At 44.5% G+C, this 17,113-nt stretch overlaps 1 protein-coding gene across 5 annotated transcripts in view; it reads right to left on the bottom strand.

Moving 5' to 3' along the window:
* MAP3K20 (mitogen-activated protein kinase kinase kinase 20) overlaps window positions 1–15,995 on the bottom strand; it is a 96,072-nt gene extending 80,077 nt beyond the window's left edge. Inside the window, exons 1-2 of one of the 5 annotated variants that reach the window (XM_063342655.1) lie at window positions 15,791–15,995; window positions 9,194–9,383 (exon numbers count right to left, since the gene is read on the bottom strand). In XM_063342655.1, the coding sequence (XP_063198725.1) occupies window positions 9,194–9,352 (159 nt within the window). In that variant the 5' untranslated portion in view covers window positions 9,353–9,383; window positions 15,791–15,995. The other 4 variants (XM_063342658.1, XM_063342653.1, XM_063342657.1 and 1 more) reach the window with 4 other exon arrangements.
* Between the last annotated feature and the right edge of the window lie 1,118 nt (window positions 15,996–17,113).

The raw sequence follows: 17,113 nt of genomic DNA, 5'->3' as shown, positions 1-17,113 counted from the left end.
ACATCCGCCCAGCCAGCATATGCCTGCCTTTTGCTTTTTCCACCTTCCAATGATGAACTTTGCACAAAGCAACTACATGTTGTCTTCTTGCACCTATCAAGAGCTTCCTCGCTTCTCCTACAGCAGCTCAAGGGTTTTTACAAACCATGCTTATTTTTGATGCAGCTACTGGAAACTCATGTGCCTGATGCACAAAACCCACACCTATTTGATCAGGTGCGTATCATGACACGATTTCTTCTCTCCCCTGCTTACGACGTTTAGCCATAAGGAACCTCAATTTTCAGCAGCTTTGGAGTAAAATAAGCGAGTAACCAGAGGCAGAAGAGAAGACACGTGGCACTGTCCCCTTCCAGTGACATCCAGGGGCCGGGCACTACTTTGCTGAGGAGTTGCGGCTGTAGGGACCCTGCTGTGTGCAAGAGGCTGGCCCGCTCTCCTGGCATCGGGCAGCCGAGCTGCAGAGGGGAGCGAGGAGCCACAGAAGTCACTGTGGTCACTTTTACTCCAGTCACCTAGTTTCCCAGCAGGGCCAGCTTTCTTAAATACAAGTTATGCAAACGCAGATTCACTGAACATTAATCTCATAAAGGAACATGTATTTGCATATGGGTATCTTCCCCAGCAGCTGAACTGTAACAGATGAAACACATTTAAAAAGTCAAACGAGGTAGTTTGGATCAGAAGAGCAGCTCCGTGTTTGCTCTTATTGGCCTCCCCAGTGCGTTAGCATAATTAATTGAGTATGAGAGAAAGAGTTAACGCTGAAGCTGTTCTCTGGCCTCCTCTGCAGCCTCCAGCTAACATAAACAGGTCGGAATGTTTCCTCCTCACTGTTTATATTGTCCTCTTAAAAAGGAAACTTTCTCTATCAGCACCTTAATAAGTGGCAATAGGTAAATGCGAAATAACTTTTGCAGTCCTAGTTGCATCATTACGATTAAAAAGATTGATTTTGAGGCTTCCCTTAAAGTTAAGATATGTTTTTAGATATAATTTTTCTTCAATTTTGTTTTCAATAAAATTTTGTGTCCCAGACCCTTATACAACTCGTGCAGCCAGTCAAAAATTAAGGACAAAAAAAAAAAGGCAAGTAAAGAAGGGCATGTCTAGTCCTATCGAGTGTTTTACTGCCCTCTTAACAGGACAAAACATGTTCAAAATTCCATTGCTACCATGTGCATGGCAGGTAGTTTGGAGTCCCCAACCAAAGACTGTGGTCCTGGTGCTTAGCTGGGAATACACCTGTGAAAAACGCCTCCAGGAGACTGATGGTCCCAGACCCAGATCACATCAACTCCAGCACAGATCCCTGACTTCATTTGAACCAGCAGACGGGGATGCAACACACCAGAAACTGTGCTAGAGTCAAACAAGACTTCCACACACCTCAACAGCAGCTTTGGTGTTATCAGAAACAATAATTTGTCATTCCACTTCCTGCAGTGAGTGTAAATTATTTAATTAGAGTCTCCAGGGACTGCAACACCAACAGATTGCAATGCAGATCAGAGACATTTAAGTTGCCAGCTGTCCCTCAAAGCATTTGAGACTCAAACAATCACCTACTCTAAAGTTACCACTAGATCTCACCTGCCATGCAATTTTGTACAGTAACCTTGTTTTAAGAAAACTATGTAGTTAAGAGAAATACAGAGATAAGGCTAACTTAAACCAATGCTCAATTGCTTGAGCCTGCAACAGCCTAAAACACTACCTTGAGAGAAAAGGATCTCTTCCGTGTCCCTGAGATTTCTCCAGCAAAGCTTCAGGACAGCTTAGACATCCAAAAATACCATTTTGCAGCTGATCACTTCAACAGAAGCTTGGGGTCAGAGAATGTCGTGGGAGGGGAAACAAAAGAACTGCCATTTGCTGTCAAGGGTTGCCGGCATGGAGAAATAAGCAACACAACCTCTACTCCAAATTATAAATAATAACTGAGCCCATGCAAAAAGAAAATGAAAAAGGGAGAAACAGACCTAGAGCAAAATTTAAAAAATAAAATGAGGAAAAATACCCTTAATTGCAGTTAAGTGTCTACTGGCAACCTGAGCAACCCACTGTCAAACAAAAATTGACAGATTGACAGAATAATTTTTAAGACAATATATGATGGAATTAAACTAATCATGAAACTAAAGAATATTTAATAATATCCTAACAGGCTGCATATTGTGGATAGCAGAAAGGATAAGAAAGAGCGCTTTCTAAATAACCAGAGACAGATTTTCTCTCTATTCTAAACAACATTTATTTATAATTAGTAGGAAACCAGCATAAGAACTTGTTCACCTGTAGATGTTGCACATTCTGAGGAAAAGAAAATTAAAGATAATTGAGGTTAAAGGGTCCAAACCTCACAGAGATGGTCCTAACCCAGGGATCAGGCACACAGTAAGTTCCTGTGCCTCAACCAAGCTATGGCAACTGCATGTGTATTCTTCACTAGCAGCACACACAAGGTAATTTTGCTTCACGCTGACAAAGTTTAGGACAATTCAAGACAGTCAAGTGAAAGGAAGTAGCAAGCAAATCTGGTGTATCTTAGCTTATTAATTTACCTGTATATCAAGTTTGTTTATGTAGTAACTGTTCAAAGCTGCCCACCAGTCAACAGAAGGACATGGGCACTTAATCCTTTATCATTTCAGTACAAAATCTGGTGGTTTAGCTAATAAAAAAAAAAGGATAGGGTAACTTCTTAAATATGGCTACACAAAGATTCCCAGCACTTGTGAAATTGCTTTTCATTTATTGCGAGCTAAGATGACAACACTGACAGTCACTATGTCTCAACTGACCCAAAATAACTTCTTAAACCACAGATTACCAGTCTGGGCCCTGACGTGCCAGTTTCATTGAAACTGATGTCTAAATCAAATTAAGCCATAATTGGCTTGATTTAAAAGAATTAAGAGTGTATACACAAGCCTGTGTAAGTAAGAATCTCAAATTAAGCTGGGTCAAAAAACCTCAGTAAGCCACAAAACTCGTATTACAAATACTCATTATTTACATGAAGCAACTCTGGAAGTCATTACTCATCTAATGGAAAACTTGGTATAAAAATTGTTAAATACCCAAGTAAAAAAAATCTACTACAATAAAATGTAGCAAAATACAAACACGTTTCTGTGCCTGGATTGCTACACTTCTGAGATCGTTTTGGGGAGCAGAGATGAAGACGAATGAAGTTTCTTCTTAAGACAGGCAAAATGAAACCAAAGCCTATTCTTCCCAAGAATAATTGTATTCTGGCAATGCTACACCATCTTTCATTATACTGCTATCTCCCAAATACCAATGGGGTCTTGATACCATATTGGTTGCAACAGATATGCCACTCGACACTTACAATACAGTCTCATCCAAAGCAACCACTAAGAAAATCTAATGCAGTGACTTTCTTTACACCTGAAAACGTGATATTCATTTACAAAATAAAGTCCTCCAGAAAATCTCTCTTGAATGAAAGCCAAGAGTAGGGCAAACTCAGAAGCAGTCAGATTTATTGCAGAAGTCTCTCCTCCTATCCAAAACAATTTATTCTGCAAGATACAGAATATATAACAGCTTCCACGTTGTGACAACTTCCACATTCTAGAAAGCGTACCGAGTATCCTCTCAATAGCTTTTGACAATACCCTAGTCAGCATGAAAAGGAGTGCTCTAAACCATTTCCTACACCAAAACATAAAAAAGAAACAGAAAACCCTGCAAAATAACCACTCAGTAAAACACAAAGATATTTTAAGACACCCTTCTGGTATAATAAATACAGTTTTATTTCCTTTTAGCTGTTAACAAGATAACAGCAGTATTTCTTTAAGTGAATATGAGGCTGGAAGGGTTCCCATGAGGTCACTTACTCTAGGGATATACAACCTTTCTTTTTTTGCGAACTGTGTAATTTTCCAATATAGGCACACAGATCTCTGGAAAGTTCATATATTTGACTCCTACACCTTACGTACCTTTATATAGCCCACACTCTCACCCTTCATTAGCAATAGCACCCTCAACGAAGAACCATGGGTTGCAAACACGGGGTTTGCCATCCCCCTGCTCCGAGTTGGAACCAGGTAAATCCAGCCTTTTCCTGGCAAATGTTACCTTGAATCACCCTCAATACTTGCTGACTCAGTCATGAGAGGGGCAAGGGAGTAGGAGCTCCTAGAAAGAGTTAATAAAATAATAAAAAAGGCATCAAAGTTGCCCTTCATGTCAGCTAGGTCCCAGTGTGGAGAGTCATTCAAGGCTGGCACCCAAGCACCCATACCAGCTATAAACTGCAAGCAAAAAGAACATCTGCTATTTTTAGTCCTGTCAGGGCTAAGTATCAATTTCAGTTTGGTTTGGTTTGTTTTACTCTATTTCACTCTGTTGTTTTTCTCTTGTTACTCTTGAAAGTCATTCCCAGTCCTTACTCTCATGACCCACATTAAAATTACCACATGTTCTCTTTTAGGACTACAAACATGAGTGAGGTAAGCCCAGTGACACGCATGTGGTTATACTTAACTCATCCCCTTCAGAAGGTACAGGCACAATCCATGTTTTCTGGACAGTCCCTTCCAGAAGCGGATCATTAACAAAAAAAAAAAAAAAAAAAAAAAAAAAAAAAAAAAAAATCAAAAAAGTGAACAAGCTGCCTTATATTCCACATGAAAAGTTTTATGAAGCATTAGAAGATCCCCTAAAGCTTACTGCACATGTATTACATACAAGAAAACCTGACAATATAAAATTAATTTCCATGGTAGTCAGACTCACAGCAATACAGCATTGAAACTAGTAAAAACACGTTTTTATTTTTGAACCTCGTAAAACTCAAATGCATTGCACAGACATGACTGAACAAAGCATGCACAGTTAATCCCACTCAATTTAACATCTTCTATCCACAAGTTAGTTTTGTTAGCTCACCAGAAGTATCTCCCAATAAGATTAAAGTTACATTTTACTGGGTTTTTTTTTCCACCTCTCTCCTGCAGTTCGCATAGACAACCACCAGCATTTTGAAGGAATCCAGGAACATCTGTACTGCATGAAATCAAACAATCTTCTACCTATATACTGTGCTTGTCACTGCTGAAGCAAGCAAGTCAGATGCAATACCGCTGTCCCTCAATAGTACAGAGACAGTTCATGGATCACAGAATACTTCCAAAGAGCAGTGACATTAAAATTAAATTCAAATTTCAGGTAAAAATTCCAGCAGTAAAAAGTCTCCTGGTGCAGAACCACACTCAAGATCAGATGCCAGCTGCCCAAAGGCAGCCACCAAAAGCACAGCCTTCAAAAGCAGTGACAAATAACAGGGGAAAGTCAGAGACGTACAGATAACTGAAGGAGGTGCCATTCCGTGAAAATCTAACGTGGCGAGGCATAAAACAACAGGTTGTAACATTTTGCTCCAGCTCAAGACAATGGAGTCAAAAGAACTGCCAGCAATTTGCAGAATAAGGCCTTTGGGCCCAATCTCTCCCATTCATTTCAGTGGGAGCCAAATCATGGGCTTATCCAATAATTCATATAAATCATTCACAAAAATAGCAAATAACTTCCTAAGTAGTAAGTGTGCGATTTTCTTCAATGAGCGCACATAATTATCACTTAGGGCAAAAGGAGCAAGCACACATCCTACTACATTTCTACTCCCCCCACGTGCATCATAAACATCATGCTGATAGTTTGATTTTCCATGAAACAATTCACAAGGAACTCCTTGCTTAAAAACTAAAACTGCTAAATGCTTGGTCTAGATGGTAAAACAGCAATTTAATTTTGGTTTTGCTGTTATTTAATCACTCAGGACACACTCCTATGGCTTACTTAATCAGCAGAAGTCTTGTCCAGAGTTTCAGATCTGATACTCTAATCAAGGTCTTGCAACATATTTGTTTTTCTCAGCACACCTATTTAGCTGCATTTAGCTACATTTTATTCACATAAACACACGCCTCTTCCAGCACAGTCACATTTTACCGCCTGTTTGTGAAAAGTTAATGCCTTGCCGAGGTCTTCCCATTTCTCAAATTTTAAAGAGTTTTAAAGAAATCTGCCTGAGCAACACCCTTCCACGTACTTAAAAGTTTTTCTGAGCACGTATTTTAGTACGATATGCTGCTATATACTGGAACAAAAATCGCTTTGTTTCACATGTTAGGACTTGTTAGCCAGTTGGCTAATATAAAGCCTTCAAGATCTTTGTTGGTTTTGATTGGCTTGTTTAATAAAATGAAACACAGATACAACATATTTGCAGAATGATACCACAGCTCTATTGACTTGGCTTGTGCCCTTGTACTTGGCTAGCACGAAATTCCTCTGAGCAAGCTTTTCCCAACTCTCCTCTGTTTTCTTTTTAATCAGTTGTTATGGATTACTGGCAGCAGTTAACAGAAATACAAGACAATCAGTCATGAAGTTAAAAGGACACTTCCTTTCAAACAAACCAGAAAGGGTAACAATTAGTTTTCTGGATTAAACACAAACCATCCAAACACCTACTAAACACAGATATATTACAGTTACGGCAAGTTATTTTTCTATTCCTATCAGAAAAGCCATTGACCCACCATTGACTTTCAGCACAGTTCGGTCACAGATGTTCCTTACTGTCATCACTACAGACAAACATCCTGCATACTATGTATGCGAACAGACTGACAGCCTTTAGGGTCAGGAGAGACCTTCAGGTCACTGAGGTTGGCCTCTGGGACATCGCAGGCCACTACACCAGCAAGCTGCTCTCACATTGAGCTTAACAACTTGACCAAAAAGAATTGCGCAAAAAGACATCTCAATGTCAAGACATGGAAGAGATGGAAAGGATTCTTCATCTTTGCTCCTTCCCTTTGTAGTCTGCTCCAAGTGTTACTCATCCTCACTCCTTATAATTTGTGCTTTATTTCCCATTCTAATTTGCCTGGCTTCAGATCGCAACCATTAGTTCCTGTAATAACTTTTTGCACTAGATTAAACGAGCCCAGCATTTTCTCCACATGAAAATGCAGTTTTTGTAAACAAGCTCTCATTTTTTAATTCTCTAGGGTTTTTGACAAACAAGTTCTGGCAAAACTCGCTAAACCTATTTAAGGCATCAACACTTGCCTCTCTGCTGCCTCCCCAGAAAACTTTCAGGAGAAGGTGCGCACACTCTGCTGCTCCCAACTATAACCTGTCTTGTTAGTTTAAACTGCAAATGATGGCCAGTCTGAAGGAAAATAAACAATTTTGGGCTGGAAAGCACTTTCCTCCTCTTCTGTCAACTCATCCTGATGGATAATGTCCATCAGCCCCTTCTGACACACACTCCCCTACAGCCCCTCTACTTTCCACTCTTTGAGGGTGTTTTGCAGTCCCCACTTGGGCTGCCCCTCCAGTTCATTTACATTCTTTTAAACACGACAGAACCGGGCCTGCACCTACTGCCTAACGCCCACTTCCCCAGTGCCACATACCAAGATAAAGCACGCCTGGTTCTTAGAAATGACTTGATCCTCATTTGGATATGCAAGAGCATTAAACTAATTTGCCTAACAGCACCATGATATGAGCTCTTAATGAGTTGCGAGTCTTCATTAATCCCTAAATAAACCCTTAAATCACACTAAATTCTTTCCAGCACAGAGTTTCCTTTTCCTAGTGTGCAACCTGTGTCCCTCATTACTACAAGCTGAACACTGTATTTCGATGGTTTAAAAAAAAATATTTTTGTTGAATGGTCCAACTGTGTCAAGCAATACATATGACTGTCCTACCTTCTCCATCGTTTCCCATTCCACGAGGGTTTAATGCCACCACAAGATGTAGTAATATTGTTTTTAAATTTTCTTCCAAAAACGCTTGAAGTACCTAGCAACGCATCTAGCAGAGTCCTGTGTAATCCCACCAGAAACACATCTATTCAACAGATACTTCACTGACAACTACTGAGATCAGCGAACCAGTTGATTTTTAAGGAGCGCACGGCTGATACTGCATAGCATCCATTTTACTTGTCTATCTTTTGATATTAACAAATAGTAGAAATAGAAGAGAACAGTACAAACTGACATTGGACAGAAGGTGTACATCTCCCACCATCCTGGAAAAAATCATGAGATCCTTCCATGTTATTTCAGACAGCAACTTGCTTAATCATGACCAAACATGCTTATCACACCGCTAAGCATGATATAATGACACAAACTTGGTTGCTGCAGCAGTGTATGAACTTTGGTGTCTCATTATTTACCGAGCATATTATCCCTGGTGCTGCTCTGCTGTCCTCCAGGTTATAACTGTCTTCCTAAAATACTTTGAGGATATTGTATGCAAGTTAGATATGATCACACTGGAACAGCAGTGCAATAACTGTGCTGTCCATCACTACACCGGTGTGTCCTCACTGCTGCATCAGCAGTGGTGACCAGTAGGCAGACTGAAGCACTGTGACAATCACATACACTGTCTCTCTGCTGGGACTGCACAAAGCTGAGGGCCAAGAGGATTTTTAGGTAAACTTAAAAATCTTTTTAAAAAAAACTCTCAAACCAACCTTAGTTGGTAAAGGTGCAGTAAGTTAATTCTGCTTTCTCCGATTGCCAAGGACCTGTCCACCTTTCCAGGTGCACAGGATGCTGCGAGGGAAGGTGGCTCATTAGGCTTAAACCTCACTGCAAGATGAGACCAAGCCCAAGCGTGGCTGTGACTAACTCAGAGCTAGTGGGGCCCCAGATTAAAGCCTGTAGCAGGCAGGGAAGGGACAATGCTGAGCAACACACACTAAGCCTACACTGAACACACAGACGCGAACCACAGCACTTAAGAGACCAGATGTAAAGAGGAGAAAACAGAAGTGGGAAAGACAGTGAACATCACCTCTTTCTAACTAGCAACATGCCCAGCAGTACCAAAGGGAAATTACTAGCTCCACAGGTGCAGCTAGCTAGCTCTCCTCTCCTCAGGGCCAGGGCAGAGAGGAGCTGCTAAACAAGAAAAGTGGGGGAGGACAGTAAACAGTAAAACAATAATGCTTTAAATCAGAGACAGCCTTGGCTGGGGCCCCCTCAGTATGTCTTCATTGTAACGTCATCCAGTTTTGTAATTAAACAGACAAAAAGCTCAAGGTAGTTTGCCTCAATTAGCTAGAGAATGGAAGACACTAGAAAAGAATTTAAGTGAATGAAAAATAAACTCTTACCTCTTTTTCTATTTTGAGCAGCTTCTTTACAGCCACCTCCTTGTCCTGAGAAATCCATCGGGCTCGGTAGACACTCCCGAAACTCCCTCCACCGCAGTTCTCAAAAAACTGCAAGTCATCAAATCTAATTTGCACAAATGAAGCACTGGTAGACGACATCTCATAATGACAAAATATACCACAGCAAAACCTGTGAAGAGAAAAGCTTTCATTAACACATATGCTTTGCAGATTTATGGACTTTCTTACCCATGCTCAGACACCCCAAAACCAGAATAGTTGCCATGAACACGCCAGAGTAAAATCCACGGGGCACGGGAGAAGAGCCTGGGAACTCCCACTCCAACAGGCTGTGCAAATGTTTGCATAATTTGCACGAGTTATTAGGAGCAGCTGGGAAGATAGAAATGACTAAAAATATTCCTCAGAGCAATACTGACGTTTCCCCAAACACCTTGGAAGCAGCTCTGCGAAAGGCAGGCGCGCTGCCTCCCTCCCCGAGGCGAGCAAAGCACGCCGGCGGCCGGGAAGCGCGTTCTCCACTGGGAGCTTGCCTGGAAGCTGAGGCATGCCAGGCACGCCGGCTCTGCCGCCGCCACGGCCGCCCCTCGGCACGCACCGCGCAGGCTGCCGGTGCTCGGGGCGAGGCAACAGTCCACGGCGCAAGGATGTGGGAAAACCTGGCCAGGGCCAACGTCTCTGCCCGAGTGACTCAGTTCTGTTCGCGTGTTACAACAAAGCGCAAGGACAGGGTAATTCATCTGGGTTACAATACGTGAAATTCTGCAGCCTGTGCCAGGGTTGGTGTCGGCAGTTTCAGGAGATGATCCCATGTTGGCTGCCAGGGGAACAGAACGTCCTCCTCGGAGATTTCACAGTGATTAAGCTTATGCCCGTAGTGAATTTCAAGAAACATTATCACCTAAATGCATGAACAATGACTAACTTTAGGTGGTTTTTTTTTTTAATGGTGTAAGATTCGGAAGGTTTAGGTCCTTAGTGGGAGGGACTGCAGGACACAGCATCCTCCAGAACCATCGGCAAGCCTGCTGCAGGAATGGTTCAGATGCACCAGTTAAAACAAAGCAGTTTTAATTATCAGCAAAAGTTACTATACTTGCAATTAATGAAAGTAAACTTATCAGCATAAAATGAAAGAGATGGGTTTGAATAAAACAAGCCAAAAAAAGACACAGAGACTTTGGGTTGCTGGTGAAAATCACACCTCCAATTATACCAGGCTAACTATAGTATCAAAACATACTGTGGCTTCTGGGAGCCTCCAATCCATAGGGCTTTTTGAGATGGAATCCACACATTATGTGCTGTCCGAGGCTGGGAAATGCACCTGTAATACACCTAGCTCTGCTGACTGCCGAACCCTCTTCATCCCAGTCCCATCTGTTACAAGCACAAAGACATAATTTCTCCCCCCCCAGCTCTCTCCTGATCATGCAGCTAATCTGATGAAAATTTTGAGGTATCATTTGACTACAAATTTCTGGCACCATTTGGTTGCAGCTATTCTCCAAATGAGATGAAGATACTGACATTTTTTTCTACATACTGCATAAGATAACATATAGCCTTTTCTGAAACTGCCTGCTTCGTTTTAAATCTCTTCACCACCCATAAGGGTAGAGGCAAGCGCTCACCACACCATGACAACTTTATTATGTTTACAGACAGCATCCTGTTTAGGAGGGAGCAGGCTCCAAGCACGTCTTTTGCCGACAGTCAGCCTGAAAAGCTCTCAGTGAGGGAACACGAGCGCTCTTTCCCCAGCTCTGCGAGTCAGAGCAGGGGTTACCCGTGGGACGTGAAATAAAGTCCATTCATCCAGTACCCTGCCAGCTCCTTCCCCAATATGAGTGCCTGAACTCTTCTGCTGACCTTTTGTTCTTGTTATAACCTTGTCACTGTTGTCGTTAGGTTTCCTGCCATCTCAGAGTCATCTTTTGCACCGCCCTGCATGCATGTTCTTTAGAGAAAGCTCAAGGGAAAGGACATTGGTTACTCCTGCAAATCAGGAGGGTAGCAAAGGCAGTTTTAACTTTTTGCTTCTTTGCCCGTGCTGCTTAATTAGCAGGTCTTCAGAAAAAAAAGCTCATTTGCCTCATTTACCTCATTTACTCCAGCAGTTGCTCCAAGCTAATGCTGTGTACACAGTGTCTCAAGCATATGTGACATTTCATAGACAAATAAACCAGGTCAGCCTCCCAACCCAGAGACTTCACGATTTAAGGCCACAGCCCTGCACACGTTTATGCACAGGGATAATTATGCTCCAGTGAATAATCTCTTTACTGACAAGAGAATTATTCAGAAGAGTAATGTTACTCATAGGCAAAAGCATATGCACCGACTGGACCATAAATTTAACAGGAAAGTGTGAACAGCTGATAACAGATGGTTGCATTTGGGATGGCAGAAGGAACAGAAAATCAAGCAAAAAGAGAAATACATCAAAAGAAACAAATATTTCTGGCCTTCACTATCTGAATTCAATAGTTCTGAAGAGCTGTCAAACTATTTTGAACTATTGTTCACCCAGAAGAACCAAATCATTCACATAAACAAGTGAATTATTTGACTTCTGAAAGTTACGCTAACATAGAACAAGATGCTATTCCAAGATTCCACAGAAAACAGACCTCAAGATGGTACACCATGCACACCGGACACTTGGCAACGACAAGCGAGTACTTTTCTGACGTGTCCTCCTTGCTGCTTAAAACTTTACCTAAACATTTATACAATCCCAACGCAGTGCCCAGCACAGCATTCGCAGAAGCTACTGTTCGTTCTTTTAACGCTTCCCTAATTTCAAATTTGTCTGCAGCGCTCAATCAGCTGCAGATGCTATAGGCACCAGCATACAATAAAGTAATATAATTTAAAGAATGATTCATTGGTTTGTATGAAGTTCTTCCACATGCTTTTTTCCAGAGAAAACAGAGGAGATTTACATGGGGCACTCTTCTATTTAGAGATATGTAATTAATGACAGCGTAAGTTAGGTATACAGTTTTCTCCTTCTAGATGAAAAAACAGACCTGTTTAAATATTACTGCATGTTTTGGGATGCAAGGTAGTTAATCCTCAATTAGACAGATCAATCCCTTTGTTATGTTTGAGAAAACAACTGTTTAGAGTAACAACTGCATGTGACAAATCCACACACAGTTATTAACTTGTCATCCTGTTTTAAAAGATACTTAACAATCTGAGTTTACACCATTGGTTAAGGGGAAAAAAAATAAATCAGGTATTTCATTAAACTCCATAGAGTTAGACGTGCATCAGAAATAAGTGCATCATTCCAACAATGTGTGGCACTTCTTTGCATCTTACGCTTTCGCAGCCAAGAGAGCAATCCTCTGCAACAGGGTCTCCAGCCTTGGGGCTGGGGGCATTACAGCAATTCCCCCCACAGGCAGCGTAACAAAGGTTTGTCACCAGCACCCTCCTTCCCCACTAACACAGTTCCCAGTGTTTAACCACTATCATGGTGTAGGAGTGGGCAACACTACAGCGACTGACTTTGTTGCTTGTTGTCGATGAAATGAAAATGTGACAGTTCAGAAAGGGTGAATGACAGGTATTCGAAGAAATAATTCAACTGCTGGTTGTTTCAGTTATTCCTATGGGATCTTGGGGCAAGGTGGGGGGGAACTTTCTCCTTCTGTTTTATTTCTAATGGTTAACACGAGCTTGTAATCATGCAAGAACTTACATGTGTGAGGTTTTCTTTTCCCTCATAATAACTTATTTGAGCGTGATATTAGAAGCTGTTCATTTCACACTAAAAAAACAGATCTGATCCCCATTTGGCAGTATTTAACACGTCGGGTTACTATTTAACATTATTTAACATTAGTATTTAACATGTCAAGTCTCTATTATGCAGAGTCACTTTGCAGCAAGCTATTAAGCCACAAGCAGCCTAATTCAGTACGGTAATAAGTGCTCCGTGTAGGAAACCATCCACCATCACTGGCTTGTTGTGATTACAGCATTTTGGGGGAGCAACCGGCGCGGGGGCCCCTCCCCAGGACCCTGCTGGGGTCCCACACCTGCTGCTCCCCGCAGACCCTCCCAAGGGGAGGGAATCCCCAAGTTGCAAACTGACCCTGCTGCAGGCTGCCCAGCATCCTAGCCCAGCGACCCTGGAAGAACCCGACATGTTCACTCCTACACTCCAGCTCCCCAGAAACAGCCTGCGCCCTTGGGGAAGTGCTGCCGTGCCAACTCTCTGCTTCACACGATGTACAAGCCAGAAGACCCCACTACTCATCATTCAGCTACTGCTCCCGGAGTACAGAGAGCTTCCACTCAGGGACTTGCAAGTTAGAGGCAGGAAAGAATTTAGCACAAATTGCACAGTAACTGCAACTCATATTTTGCTCGGTGCGTGGCTGCAGAACTGAAAATTGCATCCCTCACCTTGCACGTGCACCTGACGCTGCTTAAACATTCGATTACTTCAGGATTTGTAATTTATTAAAGGGAACAAGCACGCAACATGCCACCCTCACTTCATTGTGTGGTTCCACAAAGCAGGATTCTGTGCTTCTTTCAGGAAGGCCTGCTGCCAACATATTGCCAATAAAGTAGTAGCACACTACACTTGTGCTATCTTAAAATACACAGCAGATTGTGCCAAGTTTCCTTATTTGGCAAAAGAGCCCATTTGCTTTCAAGATCTTTGACCATCCATTTTTAGACCCAAATCATCCTTTGTATCCAACAAGGCCTACAGTCCTTGAGCATGACAACCTGGACTTTTTGCAGCAGCAGCATATTTATCTAGCACCTTTTTTAAAAAAAAGAAAAAACAACAGCAAAAAAACACTGAAACCCCAAAACAGGGTAAACCGCCCTCTTGTCTAAACAGACAAGGAGTTACACTGATATCGAGCTACGAGAGATAATGCAGAAAGAAATATTTATAAATAAAAGATCCCTTAATCGTATCATGAACTGCTGATGGATAAGATGCAAACAAACTCCAAGCGCACGTCCAAATTAAATATATCCTAATCTTCTAATCTCCCAGTAAATTAAAATGAAGTCAACAACCCCTACAGTTTCCTAAACTTTCACAATCGGACTGAGCAGCAGCCCTGCAGAGGGTGAGGCTGGAAGCATGGCTCTGCCTACCTTAGTTACAGAAGCAACAACATTTGAGCCTGCCCTTTGTCAGAACCTAAGAATTCTGCATACCTTCCATTAATAACATTTCTAATTTTATTTGAATTTATATAACCATCAGTGCTACGGAAAAAGAGCTCAACTCAGCCTAAACAGTTTGAGCACTTCAGGAAAAGAACTATTTTCAACCCAAGCTGTGTCAATGGCAAGGACTGAAGGGTTTAAAGGCTTCACTTTAAACAGAAAACATTTTATCTCGGAGAAACCGTCAACTGCTCACTTCGCTTACATTATACCTTACAGTGATGTCTGCCAGGAGTACGCATGCAACAACGCGCATGAAGGACAAGGTGGCTACACCTGCACCCTGGCCCGTGGAGCCTCTCGGTCCCACACAGGCACCACGGCAGGATCCGGGCCTTGGTTTTGTCAACGGTTCTGTCATCTCCTCCGTGGGCAAGCCGGGCTCTCCAGGGTTACCATTATTCACACGCTGCCACCGGTATGCAAAGCACATTACTGGCAGATAAAACAAGTAGGCTTCTGAGGACTTACGATTTCAGGGCAAAGTCCTGAAAACATCTAACCGCATGCCTCCAGCGGAAAGCTATGATGTTTTCAGGCAGTGACCCAGTTAATCCAGTGCTTTCAAATTATTTCTGCTTCTGGAATTTAGAAAAAGTAATGATCCAGGGCTTTCCTGGTGGCTCTGTCACTAAAACCCACAGCAAAGCAGGCTGAATAGAGCGGTAATGGGATGGCTCACACACACGCACGCTGAAAAAAAAGGAGTACTGGTGGAAAGGAATGAACTTGAGCGAACACAGGAAAAAAACCCAAAAGAATGCCAGTTCACTTATAAAAATGAGGGGGAAAAGGAAAAAAACGGAGGGGAAGGAAAGTCACACCTCAAAGTCCAACCTGAGAGATTTTATGCCCAAAACGCCAGGAAACCGCAGCAGGTGCAGGCGCAGCGAACTCGTTTGAAACACCGTGAGAGGAGCGGGGGGGCGGGAGAGGGTCCCCGTCCCGCCGCCACCCGCTCGGAAGTGCACCCTTCCCGCCTGCGGCCCTCCCCGCCCCGCCGCCCCCCAACCTTCCGGCTGCCCCTCGGCGGACACCACCGGGCACGGCCCAGCCCCCGGCCCCGGCGGGACCCCCGCCCCACCGCTGCCTCCCGCGGTGTGGGGGGGGATTTGGCCCAGGCGGTGGCTGCTGCCCGGGGCGACGCAAGGTCAGGCCGCGCCGCCGGGGCGGCCGAGCGCCTCCCCCCCCCGCCCAAGGACTTTCAAAGTTGCTTCAGCGGGTGGGAAACGTCAAACCCGGCGGAGACACCCGCGGTCCGGCCCCGTTCTCCACCGGCCGCCCGCCGCCTCCCAGCCAAACACGCACCTCGCCGCCTCCCGCGCTGCCCCTCCTGCCCGGCCGCCTGCCCCTCCTCACCTTCCCCGAGGGACTCCGGGCTGGCGGGACCCGAACGGCGCCGATCCCGCAGCCGCCGAGGGAGGCTGGAACCGGCGCAACCGCGTCTCCCGCTCCGTCCCCCGCGCTTCCGGTTGGTGCCGGGGAGCTGGAGCCGCCGCCGCCGCCCCCGCGCCGCCTCGCACCGGCGCCACCCCGCGCCGAGCCCCGCGGGGGAGGCGAGGCCGCCGCCGGCGCCTGAGGGGAGCGGGCAGCGCGGCCGCCCCGCCTGCAGGGGGCGCGGTGCCGGGGCTGGGCGGGCGGCCTGTGGGGCGGGCAGGCCTGAGGCCTGCGGTGGCTGGTGCCGCTGACGAGCGCTATAGATAAATTTATCTAAAATTATTACCAGAATGGCCAGGTGGTGGTAATTTAAAAAAAAAAAAAAATCTGCTTCGTTGTTCTTGTGCCACCAGGGCTGGGGTGGTGTTACCACGAGCAAGTGCTGGGTGCCACCTGGGGTTGGCAGGCTGCCGTGGGTGTGGGTCGGTGAGAGGGGTCTGGAGGTCCCCAGGAAAAGGCTGTGCCGCTATAGCCAGTCCTCCTTCTAGGAATGTGGAAGAAGAGGAGGACTTGGCCCTTGTGGCCAAGAAGGCCAATGGTCTCCTTGGGTACATTAAAAAGAGCGTGGACAGCAGGTCAAGGGTGGTCATTGTCCCCCTCTACTCTGCCTTGGTGAGGTCACATCTGGAGTACTGTGTCCAGTTGAGCTCTTCAGTTCAAGAAAGACAGGGAACTACTGGAGAGAGTCCAGCGGAAGGCTACAAAGATGATCAAGGGACTGGAGCACCTCTTTTGAGGAAAGGCTGAGAGACCTGGGGCTGTTTAGCCTGGAGAAGACTGAGGGGGGATCTCATCAATGCTGATCAATATCTGAAGGGCAATATCTAAAGAGGATGGGGCCAGACTCTTTGCAGTGGTGCCTGATGACAGGACAAGGGGCAACAGGCACAAGCTGGAACACAGGAAATTCCATCTCAACATGAGGAGGAACTTTACTGTGAGGGTGCCAGAGCCCTGGCACAGGCCGCCCAGAGAGGTGGTGGAGTCTCTGTCTCTGGAGACATTCCAAACCTGCCTGGATGCGTTCCTGTGCAACCTGCTCTGGGTGACCCTGCTCTGGCAGGGGGGTTGGACTAGATGATCTTCGAAGATCCCTTCCAACCCTTGCCATTCTGTGATTCTGTGACTTGATTGGCAAGTGCAACCCACCCCGTCCCCTGTCCATGTTCCCCGGCTGTCCTCAGGAGGGTCATCTCAGGTCAGGAAGAAAACAGACAATCTACCTCCACCCTCTGAAGCCACACA

This window comes from Chroicocephalus ridibundus, chromosome 7 (assembly GCF_963924245.1).
Source record: "Chroicocephalus ridibundus chromosome 7, bChrRid1.1, whole genome shotgun sequence".
Lineage (NCBI taxonomy): Eukaryota > Metazoa > Chordata > Aves > Charadriiformes > Laridae > Chroicocephalus > Chroicocephalus ridibundus.
Note: the sequence above shows the minus strand (reverse complement) of the source record. Positions and strands in the feature narration are given on the sequence as shown.